The 18,255-nt window shown below is 53.4% G+C and overlaps 1 protein-coding gene across 2 annotated transcripts in view; it reads right to left on the bottom strand.

Annotated features, from left to right (window-relative positions):
* LTBP2 (latent transforming growth factor beta binding protein 2) overlaps nt 1-18,255 on the bottom strand; it is a 59,976-nt gene that overhangs the window by 3,380 nt on the left and 38,341 nt on the right. Inside the window, exons 9-33 of one of the 2 annotated variants that reach the window (XM_065752598.1) lie at nt 16,816-16,890; nt 12,752-12,874; nt 12,250-12,414; nt 11,112-11,342; nt 10,529-10,551; nt 10,195-10,234; nt 9,852-9,947; nt 9,015-9,140; nt 8,626-8,754; nt 8,206-8,325; nt 7,206-7,325; nt 6,924-7,046; nt 6,677-6,802; nt 5,035-5,157; nt 4,616-4,741; nt 4,408-4,530; nt 4,097-4,228; nt 3,206-3,331; nt 2,451-2,594; nt 2,018-2,209; nt 1,826-1,906; nt 1,520-1,648; nt 1,174-1,314; nt 846-1,013; nt 69-344 (exon numbers count right to left, since the gene is read on the bottom strand). In XM_065752598.1, the coding sequence (XP_065608670.1) occupies nt 69-344; nt 846-1,013; nt 1,174-1,314; nt 1,520-1,648; nt 1,826-1,906; nt 2,018-2,209; nt 2,451-2,594; nt 3,206-3,331; nt 4,097-4,228; nt 4,408-4,530; nt 4,616-4,741; nt 5,035-5,157; nt 6,677-6,802; nt 6,924-7,046; nt 7,206-7,325; nt 8,206-8,325; nt 8,626-8,754; nt 9,015-9,140; nt 9,852-9,947; nt 10,195-10,234; nt 10,529-10,551; nt 11,112-11,342; nt 12,250-12,414; nt 12,752-12,874; nt 16,816-16,890 (3,258 nt within the window). The remainder of the gene's footprint in view (nt 1-68; nt 345-845; nt 1,014-1,173; nt 1,315-1,519; nt 1,649-1,825; nt 1,907-2,017; nt 2,210-2,450; nt 2,595-3,205; nt 3,332-4,096; nt 4,229-4,407; nt 4,531-4,615; nt 4,742-5,034; nt 5,158-6,676; nt 6,803-6,923; nt 7,047-7,205; nt 7,326-8,205; nt 8,326-8,625; nt 8,755-9,014; nt 9,141-9,851; nt 9,948-10,194; nt 10,235-10,528; nt 10,552-11,111; nt 11,343-12,249; nt 12,415-12,751; nt 12,875-16,815; nt 16,891-18,255) is intronic. The other variant, XM_065752608.1, reaches the window with a different exon arrangement.

Genomic DNA, 18,255 nt, shown 5'->3' with positions numbered 1-18,255 from the left:
TGGAGCATCCCAGCTGGGGTGGACACAGGCTGGGTGAGAAAGCAGCTCTTGTGTCTCCCAGTACTCACCAGGTTGGCTGGGCAGGTAGCGGGGTGGGGGCCGCCCTGGTCCGTGGTGGAAAGGGCTGCCACGAAACTCACTGCTCAGTTCTCTCCGAGGGAAAGGCGTGTCAGGGTTTCCATACTCTGACTCCAGGTAGTTGTAGTAGGGGCCCATGTCTGGGCTGGGAAGGCCATAGTGGGGATCTTCCAAGCCTGGCCCATATTCATACCTAGGTCTTTCTCGGACCTCAGCCCCTCTGTCACTGTCTTCACCGGCTCCATTACAGAGGAAAGCAAAATCAGCTGTGGTGAGAGAAAAGTAGTGTCAGAGCTCAGCAGGGCTGCTACGGCTGATAAAGGGTGCATCCACACTGGGCCAGAAAAGCCTCAGTAGGCTCAAGATGCATTTCCATATTTTGCTGGCAGAACTCAATCTTGGAGATCAACTCCTTTCTGAAGCAAGCGAGTCCTTGAGCAATGAGAACCCAAATCCCCAGCATGCTCCCTTCTCAGGCTGGGTGCCTCTCCTCTCCTAGACTGAGCAGCCCCAGTGCTTAAGAGACCTAAGGGAAGCAGTATGATGCATGGAGCAACTCTTCCCTCCACCACCTCAGACCAGTTCAACCCAGCTTGAAGGTACATTCTGCTCCATGGTGCTACCCAGACCTGGAGAGGCAGGGTAGCTCATTTGCACTGGCTTTGGCAACAAGGATGGCAAGTGGAGGCCTGGCTGCAGCCACAGCATAGCGTGGCACAGCACAGCACAGCTCCACTAAGAGGTGCTTCCCTCACCACCCTGCTCACCAGAAGACCTGTGTGGACAGAGCGCGCAGTTCTGGCCCCAGGCTTCGCCAAGGCGGCAGCAACACTCGGTGTAGGTGGTCTGCTCGCCGTGCAGCAGGTCTTGGCAGATGTAGTCAGAGACAGTCTGCCAGCAGACATCCAGGTGGATCTCATACTCTTCCAGGGCATCTGCAAGGTGACATGAGAAAAGGATGCTGTGAAAATCATTCAGAAGAAAGCCACCTATTGCCCTGGCAAAGATGACTGTGCGCTCCAGGCCCGGTCCCTCCTGCACCCTGTGGGGTGACACTGCTGCAGGTGGGATGGCCCAAGGTGTGCAGAGGCTCACCTGCCCTGCCGGAGAGGTTCACACAGCGGTTGCCAGTGGCATCTAACACAAGTGGGAGGCTGCAGAAGCAGTGGTAGGAGCCGACCGTGTTCAGGCACTCGCCGTTGATGCAGTACACCTCGTTCTGGCACTCATCCTGATCTGCCCACGTGCAGGATGGAGCAGTGTCTCAGGCAGGCAGGCAGGCAGGGACAGCGGGGCCCATTCCCTGCCCAAACACTGCCTACAGCCTCTCCCATCCCCTGGAGGATCACAGGGAGCCTTTTGGCCAGACATGGCCATGCGAGGACAGCTCTACTGTCCCTGCACTCAGTGGTGGTCCTGCTGCTCTTTGAGGCCATCTTACCTACACACTCGAGCCTGCCTGCATCGTAGTAGTAGCCTGTACGGCAGAAGCACTTGTAGCCTGGCACTGTGTTCAGACACTGTCCATTGCGGCAGAACTCAGAGCCAAAGGTCTCGCACTCATCCATGTCTGAGAGGAGTAGAGAGAGGAGAGAACACGTTTCAGAGGTTTCTCTGACAGGATGTCAGCATACCCCATCACAACTCTGGGGAGATATTTCTGGGGCTCAATCTCCATGAAGGGAATTGTACAGTGCCTTCCCCCTCCCCACTGGAAGAAATGACAGAAAATGGTGCCTGCTAATACCTGTGAAGGAGATCTTTCCTGAGAGCGGATCTTCTTGAGGAACATAGCCCTTCCCAAGAGGGCAGATCTCTTGATACTCCACTGGCCAGGAGGCAGATGCCAAGATGGGAAGAAAGCAAGCAGCTCTTTAGTGCAACCAACCCGGTGGGCAGAGCATGGGCCCTGTTGGGAGTGCTGGGGTCACCATCCTACCTGTACCCAAGATGGGGCAGGGGTAGGTCTCACAGTTGTCACCCCAGGCTGCCCCCACAGTGCAGCAGCACTCCTGCTTCGTGACATTCTTGGCCAGGACGCTGTCGCACAGGCGAACATCGCTGATGTGGTAGTAGCACTGCTTGCGCTCCATGCTGTCAGAGGGTTGGGTTGTGTGTCCCTCAGGGCCCTCTAGAAGATAGTGGAGCAGGAACAGGATGGGGCCCTTGACACTCCAGCACAGTACCCCACACCACTAGGTCCCAGAGCAGGCCCATCAGTGGCCTTCTCACTTTTAGGGTCCTTGGCTCTGCCCAGAACAAGGCTCTCCCCTTCCTGCGTGGCCTCTTACAGCTCAGGCACCTCCTGCAACCCCCTCAGCTCCCCCCACCCCAGCCAGCACCACCACACTGCTGCCCTATTTGTTTCTCACCCACGGCTGCCCGTGGCCGGCACTGCCCTGCCTCCGTGTCATATTCCTCGTGGTCACTGGGGCACAGGCACAGGAACGATCCCTCCACGTTCTCGCAGAGTGCGGTCCCACACACTGCCACCATCAGCTCACACTCATTCACATCTGCAGAGCAAGGGCAGTGATGAGTAGCAGCCCACAGGTGGGAGGGCTGAGTATGCTAGGGAGCCCTGCCTCAGCATGGGCAGGCTCCGCAGGGTCTGCAGCAGCTGAACGAACGCTCTTTGGTGGGGGCTGGAAACTGATGAGGGAGAGCTGGGAGCTCTGTCAGCACTGTTGCTCAAAGCAAAGCTGGAAAGAGCTTCCTGCCCTGCTCTCAGGGGATCCAGGCAGCCTGAGCTCCAGCTGCTGTGAGCTACAGCACCACAGGATCAGCTTAGTTTGAAGGAGGTCAAATCTACATCAGATTAAGGTCTCTATCTAGGCCAACCCCCTGCTCAAAGCAGGGTCACTTATGGATTTGACCATGCACCAAGGGTCTGCCGTGCTAAGGGAACAGCACAGGAGGATTTTTTTTCCCAGAAGGATCTCCTATCTGTGTTTGAGGTTCTCTGTGCATGGATGCAGACCCCCATGGATGCAGACTCTTAGACCATTCATGCTCTAAGAGTCATCACATAGCAGGATCACTGCCACACCAGTCATGCATTGGCTGATGGACCTTCCTCGCTACATAACAGAGTAACAGGGGACAGGGACCCCAGAAAGTAACTCACCAACACAGTAGTGCCCAGAGGGCGAGCTCTCATAGCCACGGTCGCAGAGGCAGCGGAAGGAGCCATCTGAGTTCTCACAGAAGCCATGGCTCCCGCACAGCGTCTCATTGGCACACTCATCTATGTCTGCAGCGGCAGGAATTGCAACAATTGCCCTGGAGCCCAGTGGACGCCTTCAGCCCAGACCCTTCTTCTCTGACCCCAAAGACTCAGGATGAGGGCAAGCATCACCTTGATGTGAGGGACTGGATCTGGCTCAACCCCTGACTATGAGTCTGAGTGTTAGAGGGACAGGAGCAAAGGCACAAGCACAGAGAGCTTAGGATGAGCATCCCACACCCCTCCTGCTGCTGAACCAGGCAGATTTCTCTGCAGTGTGCAGAGCCCAGATACCATTAACTCCTAGTATTATCTCCACAGAGTCCTAAGCAAAGCCCTGAGCCCAGCAGCAGCTCCTCCTTGCTGCAGACTTCCCTGAACTGGAGGAGACAGGGAAACTGCAGAACTCGTCTTTCACTTTTCCTTTTGCCTGATGCTGGAGCGTGAATGCCAAACCCAGCCATGCCTAGTACAGCATAGCAGCAGCTTTCCCTTCATCCAATGCTGCCAGGCACTGGGAGCTGCAGCCCAGCCCCAAGCCTGGGATGGCTGTAATCTGCCCAGAACTCTCCCAAGCAGAACACAGCACAATGCAGTGTCTGTTCCAGATGCCAGGAAGAGATGTCTAGACACAAGCAAGCATCTCAGCCAAGAAAACAAACTCCCGGCATTATCTGCCTCCCCACTGGCCACATGCTTCCTCCTCCTCCTTCTCTACATCCCTGGCAAAGATGTCCCACAGCCTTGTTGTTCCTGCCAGGAAAGGGACAGGGACACTGGGGCTGTACTCACCAATGCAGTCACCCAGGGGTGTCCAGTGGAAGCCGGGCTGGCAGCCCATGATACAGCGGTAGGAGCCCAGGCTGTTCTGGCACCGCCACGTGCCACAGATGGCATCCCCATATTCCTTACATTCATCTACATCTGCAGGGAGAGGGGCAAAGGGACAGGGATGGTCCACTGGGGTCCTGCTTGCTCTGGGCACACCCTGGGCCAGGCTCAGTTTCCAAGACCCTTTGCTATCCTGATCCTCCTTGCAAGTCATCAGCAAGCTTGAGTGCTGGGAAGCTCTCAAGATGATCTCCCCAGTAATGGGCTCTCACCTATGCAGTCATCAGTCTCCTGGGAATGTTTGAACCCATTTTCACACAGACACCTGTAGGAGCCTTCTGTGTTCAGGCACTGGCCTCGTGAGCACCGGGATTTGTCTGTGCATTCATCCACATCTGCAAAATCAGGCCCAAATCATCAAGCTGGATCTTGCAGCAAGCGAGGGAGGAAGAGGCAGCACCCTACCACCAGCCAGCTCACCTTGGCAGCTGACTCCTCCAGCCGAGTTGGAGAAGCCAGGAGCACAGATGCAGAAGTAGGATCCGTGGTTATTGAGACACTCGCCGTTGGGGCTGCAGATCTCACTGTTCAGGCACTCATTCACATCTGCAGAGGGAACAGAGTCAGAGAGACTCACCCAGCCCTTTTCCTGAGCCACATGGATCCCCTCTCCATGGTCTCTTACAGGCCCTAAAAGGGCTCCTGGCCCCTGGCTTTCACAACATGGAGAGAGAGACCTTCCCTATCCATGGTGATCCTGCATGTGGCTACCATCTTATGGGTGTGTCACGTGTGGTGGCATCACCTGTTTTGGCACAGGTACCCTTTCTGTCAAGAAGGGGATCCATAGGGAGGATGCATGCCCTAGACCCCAAGGGCTGCCGGGATGGGGTTTGTACCTTGGCACATGGTACCATTGATGAGCTCAAAGCCAGCCTGGCAGTGGCACTCGTAGGAGCCCAGTGTGTTCCGGCACTCTCCCCCCAGGCACTGAATAGCAAGGTCTGCACACTCATCCACATCTGCCAAGTAGAAGGGTACAGAACAGAGTGAGATCCCAAGTATTGGACCACTTGAGAAGATCTCCACTTAGGGCAGCTGTCACACAGATGTCACCCTTCAAAGTGGGCCTGGACTGCCACCTTGGAGCAACCAAACACAGTGAAAAGTCAGCCCACATCCTTCACCCTCCTCTATTATAGACGCAGGGCTATAGACCCAATGTCCACCTCCAGATGAGCATTTGATACCACCGCCAAGAGGGCAGTGCAGAGCCTCTCTTCAGCCACTTGCCCCTGAGCAAACTTCAGGAAAGTACCCCAGCATCAGCCATGCACCCTGTGGCTCTGCGTTCCTATTTGCTAGCCTTGCCTTGATGTCTTCCTTCTGGCAAAGCTGGCCCAGACTCATGTGGCTCCATCATTCAGGACTGCACCACTCACCTGCCCCCACATTACAGGCTCTGCAGGTGAGGTTCAAGGGCAGGAGGCAAGTCCCCACATTAAGCCCCAATGCAGCAATGGTCCTCACTGTCATTCTGCTGGGCTGTTACCTAAAGGGACTTTGCTCTCCTTCCCAGAAGCCATGTGCAAGGCAGAAGGAAGGTGGTACTTCCCTGTATAGGCTGCTGAACAGGCACCAGAAGGCATGCTAGTGGAGGAGGTCCTGCTCTGTTCTCCCCTGCCAGGACCTAAAGCACTGAAGCTGGCAGCTTCTAAAGGCAAGGAAGGGACCTTCTCTTCCTCTCTGCAGAGTGATGAGCATGCCACAAGCATAAATGAGCATCACAGCATCTGAGGATAAGGGCACCCAGTTGTCCACTTTCAAAGGGTTGCAAGTAGCATCTCCTTTAGGAGATGAACCATAACCTAATTTATTTATCACAAAACTATCATGAAACCCTTATCGTTTTTCAAATATGAAACCCACATCCACAGACAAGGCCACCAGCCAAGGCAGGGAAGAACATGCCGTACTGCCACTGGGTCAGTGTGACACAAGTGGTATCGAAACCTGATAAGATGCCCTCATGACATGCCTGGGACAAGGTGGCTGAGAAGGGGGCACGTGAAGTCTTGGGAAAGAGGCGTAGCATGCAAAAATCAGATGGAATGTGACCTCATTTCATACGGAGATCCTCAGAGACCTACACAGAGGAGAAGCAGGGGAAGTTCCCCTCTTTTCTCCCTCTTCTGAGTTGAACCACACACTGCTCCTCCTGCCCAAGTTTTCAGGCTTCCTTGCATTCCTCCAGCCTTAGTCAACATTCCCCAGGTCACCAGTAGTCCAGAAGTCTCATCTATGAGCCCTTCCTCCCACCTCTTTCCTGAGTGAAGAGAATCTCCTTCCTGCGACCCTAGGTGGTGTCCACTTGCAGCCCCCATGCTACCTGCTGTCTGGAAAGCTGAAGGGCTGTAGAAGGATCTTGCAGTTAAAGAAGTCTCTCTGCCCTAGCAACAATCTAGATATGGCTATGTCTCTCCCCCTCCTGGATACTTTTTCCCACTGACACCCACCCTTCTGTCCCTGGGAGAGGGATACCTTCACATGTGCTGCCATCTCTAGAAACGGTGTAGCCAGCATCACAAGCCATGCAGGAGTAGGAGCCCTCGGTGTTGAGGCAGAGTCTGGAGGGACAGGCAGTCTGGGCTTTGCACTCATCGATGTCTGTGTAAGCACATGAGGAAGAGTGAGGACATGAAGAAACCATGACTAGGGGCAGCTAAGCTGAGGGAACTGTCTGACATGGGGTCCAGAGAGGCAGCGCTCAGGCAGAGCCAAGAGGTACCTTCACAACTCTTCCCATCAGGTGCCACCTCATAGCCTCGGTAGCAGGAACATCGGAAAGAGCCATCCAGATTGACACATTGTCCATGAGCACAGATTCCTTCCAACAGGCACTCATCCACATCTGTGTTACACAGCAAAGGGTAACATAGCATGGAAGGATGCTCAGGTCTGTCCCCACCACCCAAGTCAGGAGGACACTGTGCCAGACAAGCACGTTGCATGTACTCCTGGCTCTTTGTGAGGGTAAGGGTGCCTCCCAGGGGCAGTCTAAAGTCCTTACCAATGCATCTTCCGTTCCTGGGCCGGTAGCCATCTGCACAACTGACACACCTGTAGGAGCCTGGGGTATTGATACACTTCCCATGGGGACAAGGGCTGGGATCCACGCACTCATTGATATCTGCCAAGAAACGCCCTCTTTGTGGGCACCGCCAGGATGCCCCCAGCAGCGGGGTCCTCACTGTGCCCCTCCAAGACAGGGGTGCCCAAGGGGAGGTGAGAGGGATTTGTTAGGGCTCTGGCAATGCTTTTCATAATCTCTCAGGATCCTACACCCACACCTGAGGGCTGACATAATCCAGCAGCAAAACTTGCTTCCAGAGGATGTTGCCAGGGCCAGGGACGTGCATGGGCATGGAAAGGGTTCAGCCAACATGTGCATAGAGCTGCTCTGCCAGCAGACTTTCATAACTGTGATTATGAGGCAGCCTCCAGTTCAGGAAGTCCTTAAGGCGTGTGCTTTCTGGAGGCCATGTGAGGGGAGAACATTCTGTGCATACCTTGTTTCCCCAGTATTCCTAAAATATACTCCCAATAACTCTGTTGGAAAAAAGCTAGTGAGGAAGGGAGATCTTTGATCAGGCACAGTGTGTATTCATGAGGTCAAATTCTCTGATGGGCCTGGGTCATGCCAAGTGAGAGGGATGCTGGGAGGGACAGGTGGCCTGACCCTCTGCAGCCTGCTCTCCTTGCAGACCACTGACCAGCAGAGGTGTCTGGTCACAGAGTTAAGCTGGCATTAAAATGCATAGGCATCTCCTTCCAGAATGGGAAGTGAGCATTGGATTGGTCCCAGTGCGCTGTAGGGGCTGTTCCTGGGAAAGAGTCAGAGGACAGCAGAAGTTCCCTTTGACTGCCCAGGAAAGCTTGTCCCTCTCATGGATAGAGGAGAGAACAGGCAACCATTGGAGAAGCACAGGACTTGCAAACGTGGACTGATCCATTCTCTACTCCAGAAGGAGTAAACCCGCAGCAAGGGGGACAGACAGCAGAAGCTTCACCTTCACATTGTCCTCGGAGGCCCATCACAAAGCCCTCCTTGCACTCGCAATGGTAGGAGCCAGGGGTGTTGACACACAGCTGTCCTGGGCAGGTAGAGGGCTGCTCACACTCGTCTTGATCTGATGACACAGAAAAAAGACAAGTCCTACCCCTACAATCCTGTGATTCTGTGTGATTCTATGAAGTCCTGAAGCCCTCCCCCATCCAGAGCTGGGTGCAGAAGAAGAGCTGCTCCATCTGCTGAAGTTTGCCCATGAAACATATTCCAGGGCTCTGCTCCAGATCCCACTCATCCCTGACCAACCCCCTCTGCCATGAAGCAGTGAGAAGTACACACATCCACATAGGAGAGATCAAAGGAGGGAGAATGGGGAGGCCCTGAAGAGGTGACAGTGCACTGCCAGGTAGGCACCACTCACCCTGACAGCTCTGCTTGCTCTCCAGGAAAACCAGGGTGTACCCAGAGTAGCAGAGGCATGAATAGGAGCCTATGCTGTTGACACAGTGACCTTTTCCAGCGCAAGGATCTTGCAGACACTCATCTTCATCTGGGCTCAGGCAAAGAAGGAAGACAGACTGTCACCATGAGCAGCTCCTGCTGTTCCCAACCAGCCCCTCTGTGCAGTGGGTGGGCAGGAGCTCAGCAGCAGAAATGCCAGATAACCCTCCCCCAGGAGGACCAAAGAATGTACTAACACTTTGCAGCAGTTGCTGGGCATAAGGAATGGGGAAACTGGTCTCAGCCTCAGAGCTGCTCTGGCCCCATCTGCCCTCGTCATCCGTGAGGGCAGAGAAGGTGCCAACATACCAACACAGTGCAGATGGCTGGGATGCAGTGTGTAGCCCAGGTGGCACGAGCAGCTGTATCCATCCAGGGTGAGCACACACACGCCAGCTCCACAGGCGAGGGATGAAGAGGCACAGCCACTGGCCCCTGTGTGGAGAGAGCATGGGGCTGGGGGCCGCAGTGCTAACTGCAGACCCAGCCCCACAGAGAGGTAGAGATGAAGAGGGTGGGAGACCTTGGAAGATGGGGGAAGACAGCAGGCCCCCTCCCCTGCTAAGCAGGGTGCAGATGGTGGTGGGTGGCAATGGGGTGCCTGAGAGGGCAGCAGCATCACCTCCCAACCCCAAACAAAAGGCTATTGAGGGAGGCACATTCCTTAGCAAGGTGCTTCCGCCAGCCCTGCTCCCAAAGGTGCTCCAGCCCCAGGCGGAGGGCCGGGGCCGCACTCCCAGACACTTAGGCAACCCTGGAACAACAGCCCTCTTGTTTTCCATGCAGTAAACAAGCCGCCCTGGCAGCCACATGCCGCCCCTTCCACCCCGTTTCCCGTTTCCCGGTGACTCAGCTCATGCCGCAGCCACTGGAGCAGGCGTGTGACCCCTGGCCAGGCTCTCACTGCCCAGCAGATGAGCTGCAGGAGGGAAGGGCCCTGAAAGCCAGGGATGTGCTCCCATATAGGGACATCCTCAGGCCTCTCTGCTCCTGACTTGCTTCCCCTGGCTGGGACATGACAGCGGGGCTGGGATGACACTTCCAGGCGTTAGGTGGGAAAAAGGCTGAGGAAGGGAAAAAGCTCCAAAGTAGAGCTTAGATCATAACGTCCCTGTAGGGGCAGGCAGTAAGGTGAGGGACACACACCTGAGCCCTGCGCAGGTATCTGCGTTGGAGCAGCATCAGCCCAGGTGGTGGTAGGGCCAGCCTGGGGAGGAGCATGCCGGGACTCTTCTTCCTCCACTGAGGGGAGCGAGCAGGAAGAAGAGAAGCTGCAGCAACCTCAGCATTATGTTGTTCAACCTCATCCACTCGCTCCCTGCAGAACCAGTGTGGCCCGCTGGAGAGGCACCATCCCCACATCCCTGCAGCCCTCTATCAGCCCCCCCTGCCCATACCATGCAGAGGAGGTATCTCCAAGCTTCCATGCTCTCCTTGCTGCCCCTTCTCCACCACTCCCACCCCGCCTTCCCACCAGCCAGGTGTTTACCTCTGTGTGCCTCAGGTTCTGGGGTAGTATCAGCAGCATCCTGAGATAAAAACACAAGACTGCCTCTAAGCACGTGTGTGTAGTTGAGATGCAGTGCTCCATGCCCACCGAGATCTGACAGTGTGGAATGAGGGCCTATGCCTCACTCCTCACTGCCTGAGCTGGAACCCCAGCCCCAGCAAACTGGAGGCAACACTGTTCAGAATCCCCAGCTCCTGCTGCTGTGAGCTAACAGCCTCTGAGCAGGTAACTGCCACAGTGCCTTCAGTCACCCCAATTTAGCCAAGGTGCTACCATGGATGTACTTCAATTGGGAAAGACAAAAGTTACTCACCTGCCCAGCAGGAAAAACTTCACCTGGAAAGTGAAACAGGGCATGGTGAGTATAGACAAGGTGGGCGACTGCCTTCATCATACCCTGGCTGCTCAAAGTTCATCCCACCACTAAATCACTGCCTTGCAGTTAGTCCCTCACTCTCCCTACAGGAGTTTGTTACCACATTCAACACCCCTGAACTCCTCTCCCAGCACATCACAGACCCCAGAAACTTCCATCCCAGCAGATTCTGGCACAAGCAGTTGGTCATGCTTCTCCCCAGGTGCACTGGACAAACACCAAAGGACTTCAGTGCCAGGGCTCCCACGCACACCAGAGGTCCCAGGACAGGCAGCCTGGCCAGTCAGCATCAACTGCAAGGCTGCAGTCACAGGAGCCTGAAGTACTCAACCTCTTCTGCAAGTCTTGAAGAAGTTGTGTCTCATGCCCCACAAATATTGCAGGGCTGAAGAACAACAACTTGCATATTTAAGCAAGGGTAGAAAGCCGGTATGTACTACAAATCTTCCCAAGAGGATGCAGCAGGACCTGGGAGTTTGCCCTCCCTTGCTAGAGACCCAGGTGGAGCAGTTTTAACTACCCTCTCCTGCAGAGGTGTCAGGATGGGGCAATGCCTCCAGGACACTCCCACGCAAACTGTCCTGCAGCTGCTGTCTCCTTGCTGCCCAGTCTAATGTCCAGTTGCTGCTCTCACTGTGCTCTTCTAGGCTGAAGGGCAGTTCTTCTGCCTCTGCCTTCCTCATGGAAAGGCGGATGTCAGAGCTGGAGTACGTATAACCATGTCCTGCTGGGCAAATTTCCTTGAATGCTCCTGCAGGGGAAAATCAAATCAAAGTTTTGGAGGTGGGAAAAGAGAGGCATGCAGGGATCACAAACACACATGCTCATAGCACCCAGATATGATGATGGGGCATGTGGAGGAAGGAAGTGAAACAGAGGTATCTATGTGAATGCAGGTACATATTTCTCCCACCCAAATGTTTTCTGGAGGTTCCTAAGGGATACATAATGCTAGAATCACATCTAGGCTGCAGTGGACAGACATGTCAAGCAGCAGGTATCTCTTCACAGGGCAGGACGAGTTTTCAGCAGGTACTGGCTGGTATTCATGGACACCAACACATCTTTCCCCATGTCAGAACTGCTAGGGAGGGATCATGCCACAAGAAGGCCTGAGCTGAGCAACAGAGCAGAACAAGAGACCCCTGGCACTCAGCACTGAACGCTCTGCACATCACTCATGATGCTCTACACAAAGTATCTGAGGATTTTAGAGTCACTGGATCATTGACCCATTAAAGCTGGAAAAGACCACTAAGGCCATTCAGTCCAACCATCATCCCACCCCCACCATGCCCACTAACCATGTCTCTAAATCCCACGTCTACAAATTTCTTTAACTCTTCCAGGGATGGTGACTCCACCACCCCCCTGGGCAGCCTGCTCCAATGCATTACCACACTTTCTGAGAAGTTATTCCTAACATCCAACCCAAGCCCTTCCTGGCACAACTTGAGGCCATTCCCTCATCCTATTTTTCCCCAGCCCTGAGGATTTCTGCCCTTTCCCTCTATCCTACCCCATGCGAAACATGCTGAACTCATCCCCATTCCAGAAGATGTGAGGGAAGACAAGTCAGAGGGAAGGGTGGCCAAGCAAAGCCAAACACAGACATGGCTGTGCTCTCCCTTTGGAGCAGAGCACTTTCTTGGTCTCACCTGAGCCAGGCATGGGGCATTCCTCACAGTTCTTGCCCCAGCCCTTGCCAACACGGCTGCAGCAGCAGATCTGCTGAGTGATTCGGTGGGAGAGGGGGAAGGAGCACACACCTCCAGCTGCTGAGCGGTAACACAGCCCCTGCTCCATCGACACTGCTTTGTCCGCTGAAACACAATGGCATGTCAGTGCCTGAGGTCTGCCTCTAAGTCCAACAAAAACCTCCCCCTTGGGAGTCTCTCTGCCCATGCCTCCCAACCCATCCTGAGGAAACCCCACCCACTGCAGAGCACCCTTGCAGGCACGTTTCCTCCAGGCTGCACCAGAAACAAGATCAGGAGGCAATGAAACATCCATGGACAAACATCACCCATGAGGGCTCCCTGGACACCCACCCTGTGCGAAAGTGCAGCCTATGTGCACTCTCCCACATATGCAAAAGGCACAAAGCATGCTGCAGCCTGAGCTGGGGTCCTGTGCTGTGACTCCCCCTGGAGTACTTACAGATGCAGTGGCTGCGGGAGGGGTCCAACATGGTGCCAGGTCTGCAAGTACAGCGGAAGCTGCCACGGGTATTCAAACACTTGGCATCTTTGCATAAGCCCTGTATCAAGCATTCATTGATATCTGTGGGGAAGAGGGAGCACGAGCTCAGCTGGCAGCCCCTGGCTGTTTAACAAGGGCTGTAAGGTGGAGCTGCCTCTCTCCTCTTGCTGCTCAGCCAAGCCAGCATCCACAGCCATGTTGGTACCTCAAGGTCAGAGGAACAATGGAGGGGTGCAGAAACTAGCGCCCTAACCAGGTGCTGGCAGTGGTTCCAGCTTAGTTGCCCGTGGGGATGCGAGATGTGGGGAAAGTGAGGGCGGAGGTGATACTTTTCCTGCAAACCTCTGCGAGAAGCAGCACAATGGTGTCATCGGAAAATTCAGGAAGAAAACTCTCAAACTGAAATGAGGCATTAGATGCAGGAACCTCCATGGTGACAGCAGTCCTACATCTGCAGCACGGGCTCACTGGCTGCAGCTGCAGATGGATCTGGAACAATTACTCTGCTCTGTGCTCTTCATGGAAAACAGACATAGACCCATTGGAGAACTTCCCCATCAGGATCACTCTTACGGCCAGACAGGTCATGACTCCAAGCCTTGGCTGGCAGGTCCTGTCCTCTCATCCCAGGTCATCAGGAGACATCTGCAGAGGATCCTTGCTGAGAAGCTCAGTGTGGGAGCACAGGAAGGTCTGATCCCCACACAGAGCCCAGTGCCAGGCAGAGGGGCGATGGGCTAGACTCCAGCTCACCACTGTGCCGCCTTCTGGCCTACAGGTCATGCATGTGGGAGGCCACCACGTTCAAGCACTGCCTTGAATGCTGCCTCTGACTCAGCAAACAACATCAGGCACAGTCTCTGGAATGGAGCTGGACTTCTCCCAGGGAAACACCACCAGTCTCATCCATTTGGCTGGCAACAAAGCCTTTCCTACAGCACCACACAGGAATGTATGAGCTAAGCTGGAGAAGATGAGGACTGACAAAAGATGTGTAAGGGGGAAGCTGAGGGCAGATCTTAGGGTGGGGGTGAGAAGGAAGCATTCCTCATGGATTGGTCCAGCTTTATATCTCTGCTAAAGACCTTGGCCCAGAGAAGTGAGCATGCTGAAGAGATGTGCTGTCTCAGGAGGCACAAGCAGTGCAGGAAGAGCTGGACAGGCATGTGGGGTGGCAGAAACTGTGTCAACTTCAGCAGTACTCCAGTACAAATCTCAAAAACGTATGCTGTCAGCTAAGAGGGGGGAAGAGAGAGTAAGAGCTCACAGACACGCTGCTGTAAGAAGCATCAGGGTGATGCTAAGAAGCTTCATGCCAACCACTTTACAATGACCCGGTCCTACTGCCAGTATGCAAGGCCCTGGTGAAACCCCAGCTGCCTTCTAGAGGTTTTCTCAAGGTGGAGGGCTGCAGGGACACTTAGAAGGATGGAGATACGGAAAAGCCTTCCTGAATGCAGCTAGGCTCAGGAACAGCTTTTACAGTACTAGCTTATTCCTCAGAGATGAAGCTTTGCAGGATTGACAAGGTCTTCCTACCAGGGGGGCACAGACAACCCCTGCATATTCCTTGATCATCCCAGGTCCTGAGGAAGGACATCTCTTGTGCTCTCTCTAGAGAGCAAAGTGCAAAAGGACATCTCTTCCTGCACTGAGCAGAAATGGTGGTCTCAGAGCAGAAACTTCAACTGAGAGATAAAAGAGACTAGCACATGGAAGATCAGCAGAGCACCCTGCATGGCAAACTCTGAAAAAATCCACAGAAACCTAGTGCCCCAGGTGATGTACTTGCCTACCTGTCCCTTGCTGCTCTGGGAGGAAGGGGTGGCTGTGACAGTGATGTGACAGGCAGCATTTTCCTGTTGTATGCCAAGTACAAGACAGTTCATGAAAAAAGAGAAAACCAGTGGCCAGACCATAAATGTGCCAAAAGTCCACTTCAATAAAGGGATTGGTCTTACTATAAAGCTGCCAGCTGATCTCTGTCCCACCCCAGCACCCCTTGAGAGCCATGTCACTCTGACACACCAAAGGGATGAGGTGTTTGGCCTCTGAATACGCAAAGGGATTGAAGGGATTAAAGTAATGAGAGCACAAAACAAACAAGCACTAAGGACTAGGCTTTGTGAGCTTAATTTAAACCAGGGCCACATGTTGGCCTCAGCCCAACCCCCCTTTTCCACTGGCAGCAGAAGACCTACTCATAGTGGAAATCCCAAGAGGAGCAGAAGCAGGCAGGCACTCCGTGCCAACACTCCTACCCCTGCAGCATGCCAGCCATGAACCAAGGGCCATAAACTGTCTCAGAGCTTCCTCCCACCCCATACAAGTCTGCTGGTGCTCCTCAGAAACAGCCAAGCTGGGACAGGCTCTTCTGGAGGGCATCTGGAGAAATATCTCAAGCCCATAGGGACTGTGGGGCTGATGCCAGCTGAGGCTGGATCTTCTAGCCACTCTCATTACAATCCTGCTCCTGCTCAACGGGAAGCAGCAAGAGAAGGAAAGGAGTTCTCACAGAAATGAGCTCCTTGTTGATCTGGTGGAAGGCATCAGACAATCCTTACTGTCCACTCTGACCAGAATAAAGCGAGCTTTTGCCAGGACCCTCTGCCAGTCACTCAGCCTGCAAAGTCAGAGCTCAGCAGAGCAGCTGGTAGCTCCTCTCCTAAGGCCCCATGAACCAGCAGCTCTCATCTGTTCTCTTGGCTCCACTCCAACTTGGGCTGGCAAGAAAAGGTCCCACTTAGCCTCTCCTACAGACTATCAGCCAGATCGCTTGCTACAGACCTTGAACAGAGGTTCTGAGCTTCCAGATACACGCTCCACAGCAACAGCAGGGATTGGAAAAGAATCTTGAGGCAGCAGACTGCACAGCAGTGCTTCTCCAGCCCAACTTACAAAGCAACACGTGGAGGTGCAAGTCTTTGCTTCATGTTTCTTCCTGCATACAAACATCTTTCTAGCCAACACCACACCACCATTACCCTCTGCTCCTCAGCACGCTGAGCCTCACCCTGCTCCAGAGGGTGAGCAAAGCAGGACTGCAGGCCTCCACTCACTTGACGTCAGTGCTTTCAACTGCTCTGCTCCTCAGGCTCAGACTGCATGTCTTTGGGTGGCTCCTCATACCCATTGCACTGCCCATGGCCACACAGTGGGTGAGAGCTGTGCACCACGGAGAATAGAAGCTGTTGTGTTGTTGAAAGTTCTCCCCTAGGATGATGCGGGGGGGGGGGGGGGTTGAATCATTAATTAAGTAAGCATGGTGGAAAGTCCCAGATGCAAGAGATGAGTCATTAGATCGCCAGCCCTGGGTTAGTGTGCCAGGGCTCAGGCTCCCTGCTGCATCTTCTAGATGTCACCGTGCAGTTTACTGTGGATCATGGGAAGGGAACCAAAAAATTCCACTTCAGTCAGAGCATGGAAAATGCAAACACTGCAAGCTGGAGAATGCCAAATAAACATGAACCAGAGAGAAATGCAGAGGGGATGGTGCCATCCTTATGTGGAACTGAGGGATTGTGGAAGAGAGAAACAGATAGACCCTAACAGCATAGAACAGGCAACCTGACAGCAACACAGTAAAAACACAGGGATTTGCTTTTAAGGACTCTCCCTCTTAATAAATAAGCAAATGAACAAACAAACAACCTTCCAAAAATAGTTTTCAGGCAGCACAATTGCTGTTGCTTCAGATTACAGGAGAAGAGCTATGCACTCACTCTTGGCAGAGCAGAAGCACAGACCCTTGCTGTGAGCATAGTGAGGTCAACATCCCATCAGCAGGACCAAACAGGTGAGCATTCTCATGCTGGCACAGCTCTGAGCTGACTGCATGCACAGGCTGAGTCATGGAGGTCAATGTTAGCTGTATTTTTCCCATGTTTGATGGAAGTAAAAAGCTTTTTGGTACGCCTGTATCAGGTAAGTTAGATGACTTTATTTTGCTTGTGTAGAGAATTACATCTCTGTCAGACAGCGGATGCGGGAAAGAGAGAGAGAGACAAAAGCAGCAGCCTCACCTTGGCAGTGGCTCCTATTCAGCCTCTTGTATCCCTGGGGACACTCCACCTGTCCATTCTCAATGACGGGGTGCGCTGGGAAGAAAGAAAACAGTGAGAGATAATGGCAGCAGAGGTCCACCAGGGCCCTACTTTCCCCTCTGCCCTCCCTGCAGAAGGGAGGAAGGTACCCAGGTGTGCCTTGGACAAACCTGTGACAATGCCCAGGGCAGAGGGAGAGCTGGGAGCAGCCACATTTCACAAACAATAGCTTCTACTGCTTGGAATGTACTAGCCTGGTGGCCCAGAGGTGCCACATGTGCTTCATTATCCATCTCTATGCCACCTCAGCTCCACCTTGGCCAGTCTGGAGAGCCAGGCAGTACACGACAAGGAGGATCAGAGTGGAAAAAATGACAGAGGTCTATGATAAGATGCTGAAATAACAGCCCAGGGCCTGTTTATTACTTTTTCCTTCTTTTTTTTTTATCCTACACAGTCACTCTCACCAAAGATTTCAAATTGTTGCTTAAAATAGCTTTGTGAATTTCAAAATGGCCTATAACCCGCACAATTTCAATCTCATCCAAATCTTTAGAACCTTGTAAAAGAAATTCATAAATTTATAGGTAGTTGAAGTCAGGTACTGTATTTTGGAGCAAGGGAAAGGGAATCTGGGAGGTGAAGGACTAGGGAGTGAGTAAGCCTGGGGTGGGGTGAAAAGAAGGGTACTTTGACTAGGGATTGGATTTTCCCAGGGTGGGGCTTCTTCTTAATGTTTTGGACCAAATGAGCGGAAATGAGGAGAGCATGTAACAACTCAGTGACAATGTGCTGGGGGCAGAACAGGGATGTCCATAACTCTTTGTCCTGGATACTTTGACCCTATGATGCAGCTTAAAGCAATTCAAGGACACTTGGGCTTGGCAAAGAGCAGATATGAAGAAAACAAGCTGTTCCCCAGCCTGAAGCAGGGAAGAGAGAAGAAAGCCTCACTTCACCAGGTGCATTTAATGAAGCTGCAAGGCTCTCCAAGTGCAGAAAGAGATTTTCAGTTGCTGGATGAATGACTGAGAAGAAAAGTCTGCTGAACTCCTTCAGAAGTTCAGCCATAGACTGTAGGTAGCAGGGGCATATAAATATCTGGATGTTAAGGGAGAGGGGCAATACTAAGAATCACTGGGTATATTTCCAACCTTCCGGGAAGGGATAAACAACCTCTGGCACCCCAGCAGGATTCCAGGTCCTCCCACATTACAGCCTGCAGGCTTGGGGCTGCCGACAGGCATTAACTGTGCTTGGAAGCATCTGTCAGCCTCAGCACAATGTGATAACAGACACTCAAACGAAACAGCATCGTTATGCACGAGCCCTCCAACAGGGAGCCAAGCATGCTGGAGATCAAACAGCGATGACATATGTCAGAGCTCTGCTCCCTCTCCAAAAAGCCCCTGCAGAGAA

The sequence above is a fragment of the Cyrtonyx montezumae genome, unplaced genomic scaffold, assembly GCF_038088225.1.
Source record: "Cyrtonyx montezumae isolate F1298 unplaced genomic scaffold, pur_monq_1.0 scaffold_10, whole genome shotgun sequence".
In the NCBI taxonomy this organism is placed as follows: domain Eukaryota; kingdom Metazoa; phylum Chordata; class Aves; order Galliformes; family Odontophoridae; genus Cyrtonyx; species Cyrtonyx montezumae.
The sequence above is the reverse complement of the archived record's forward strand: the minus strand, read 5'-3'. Positions and strand labels throughout refer to the sequence as shown.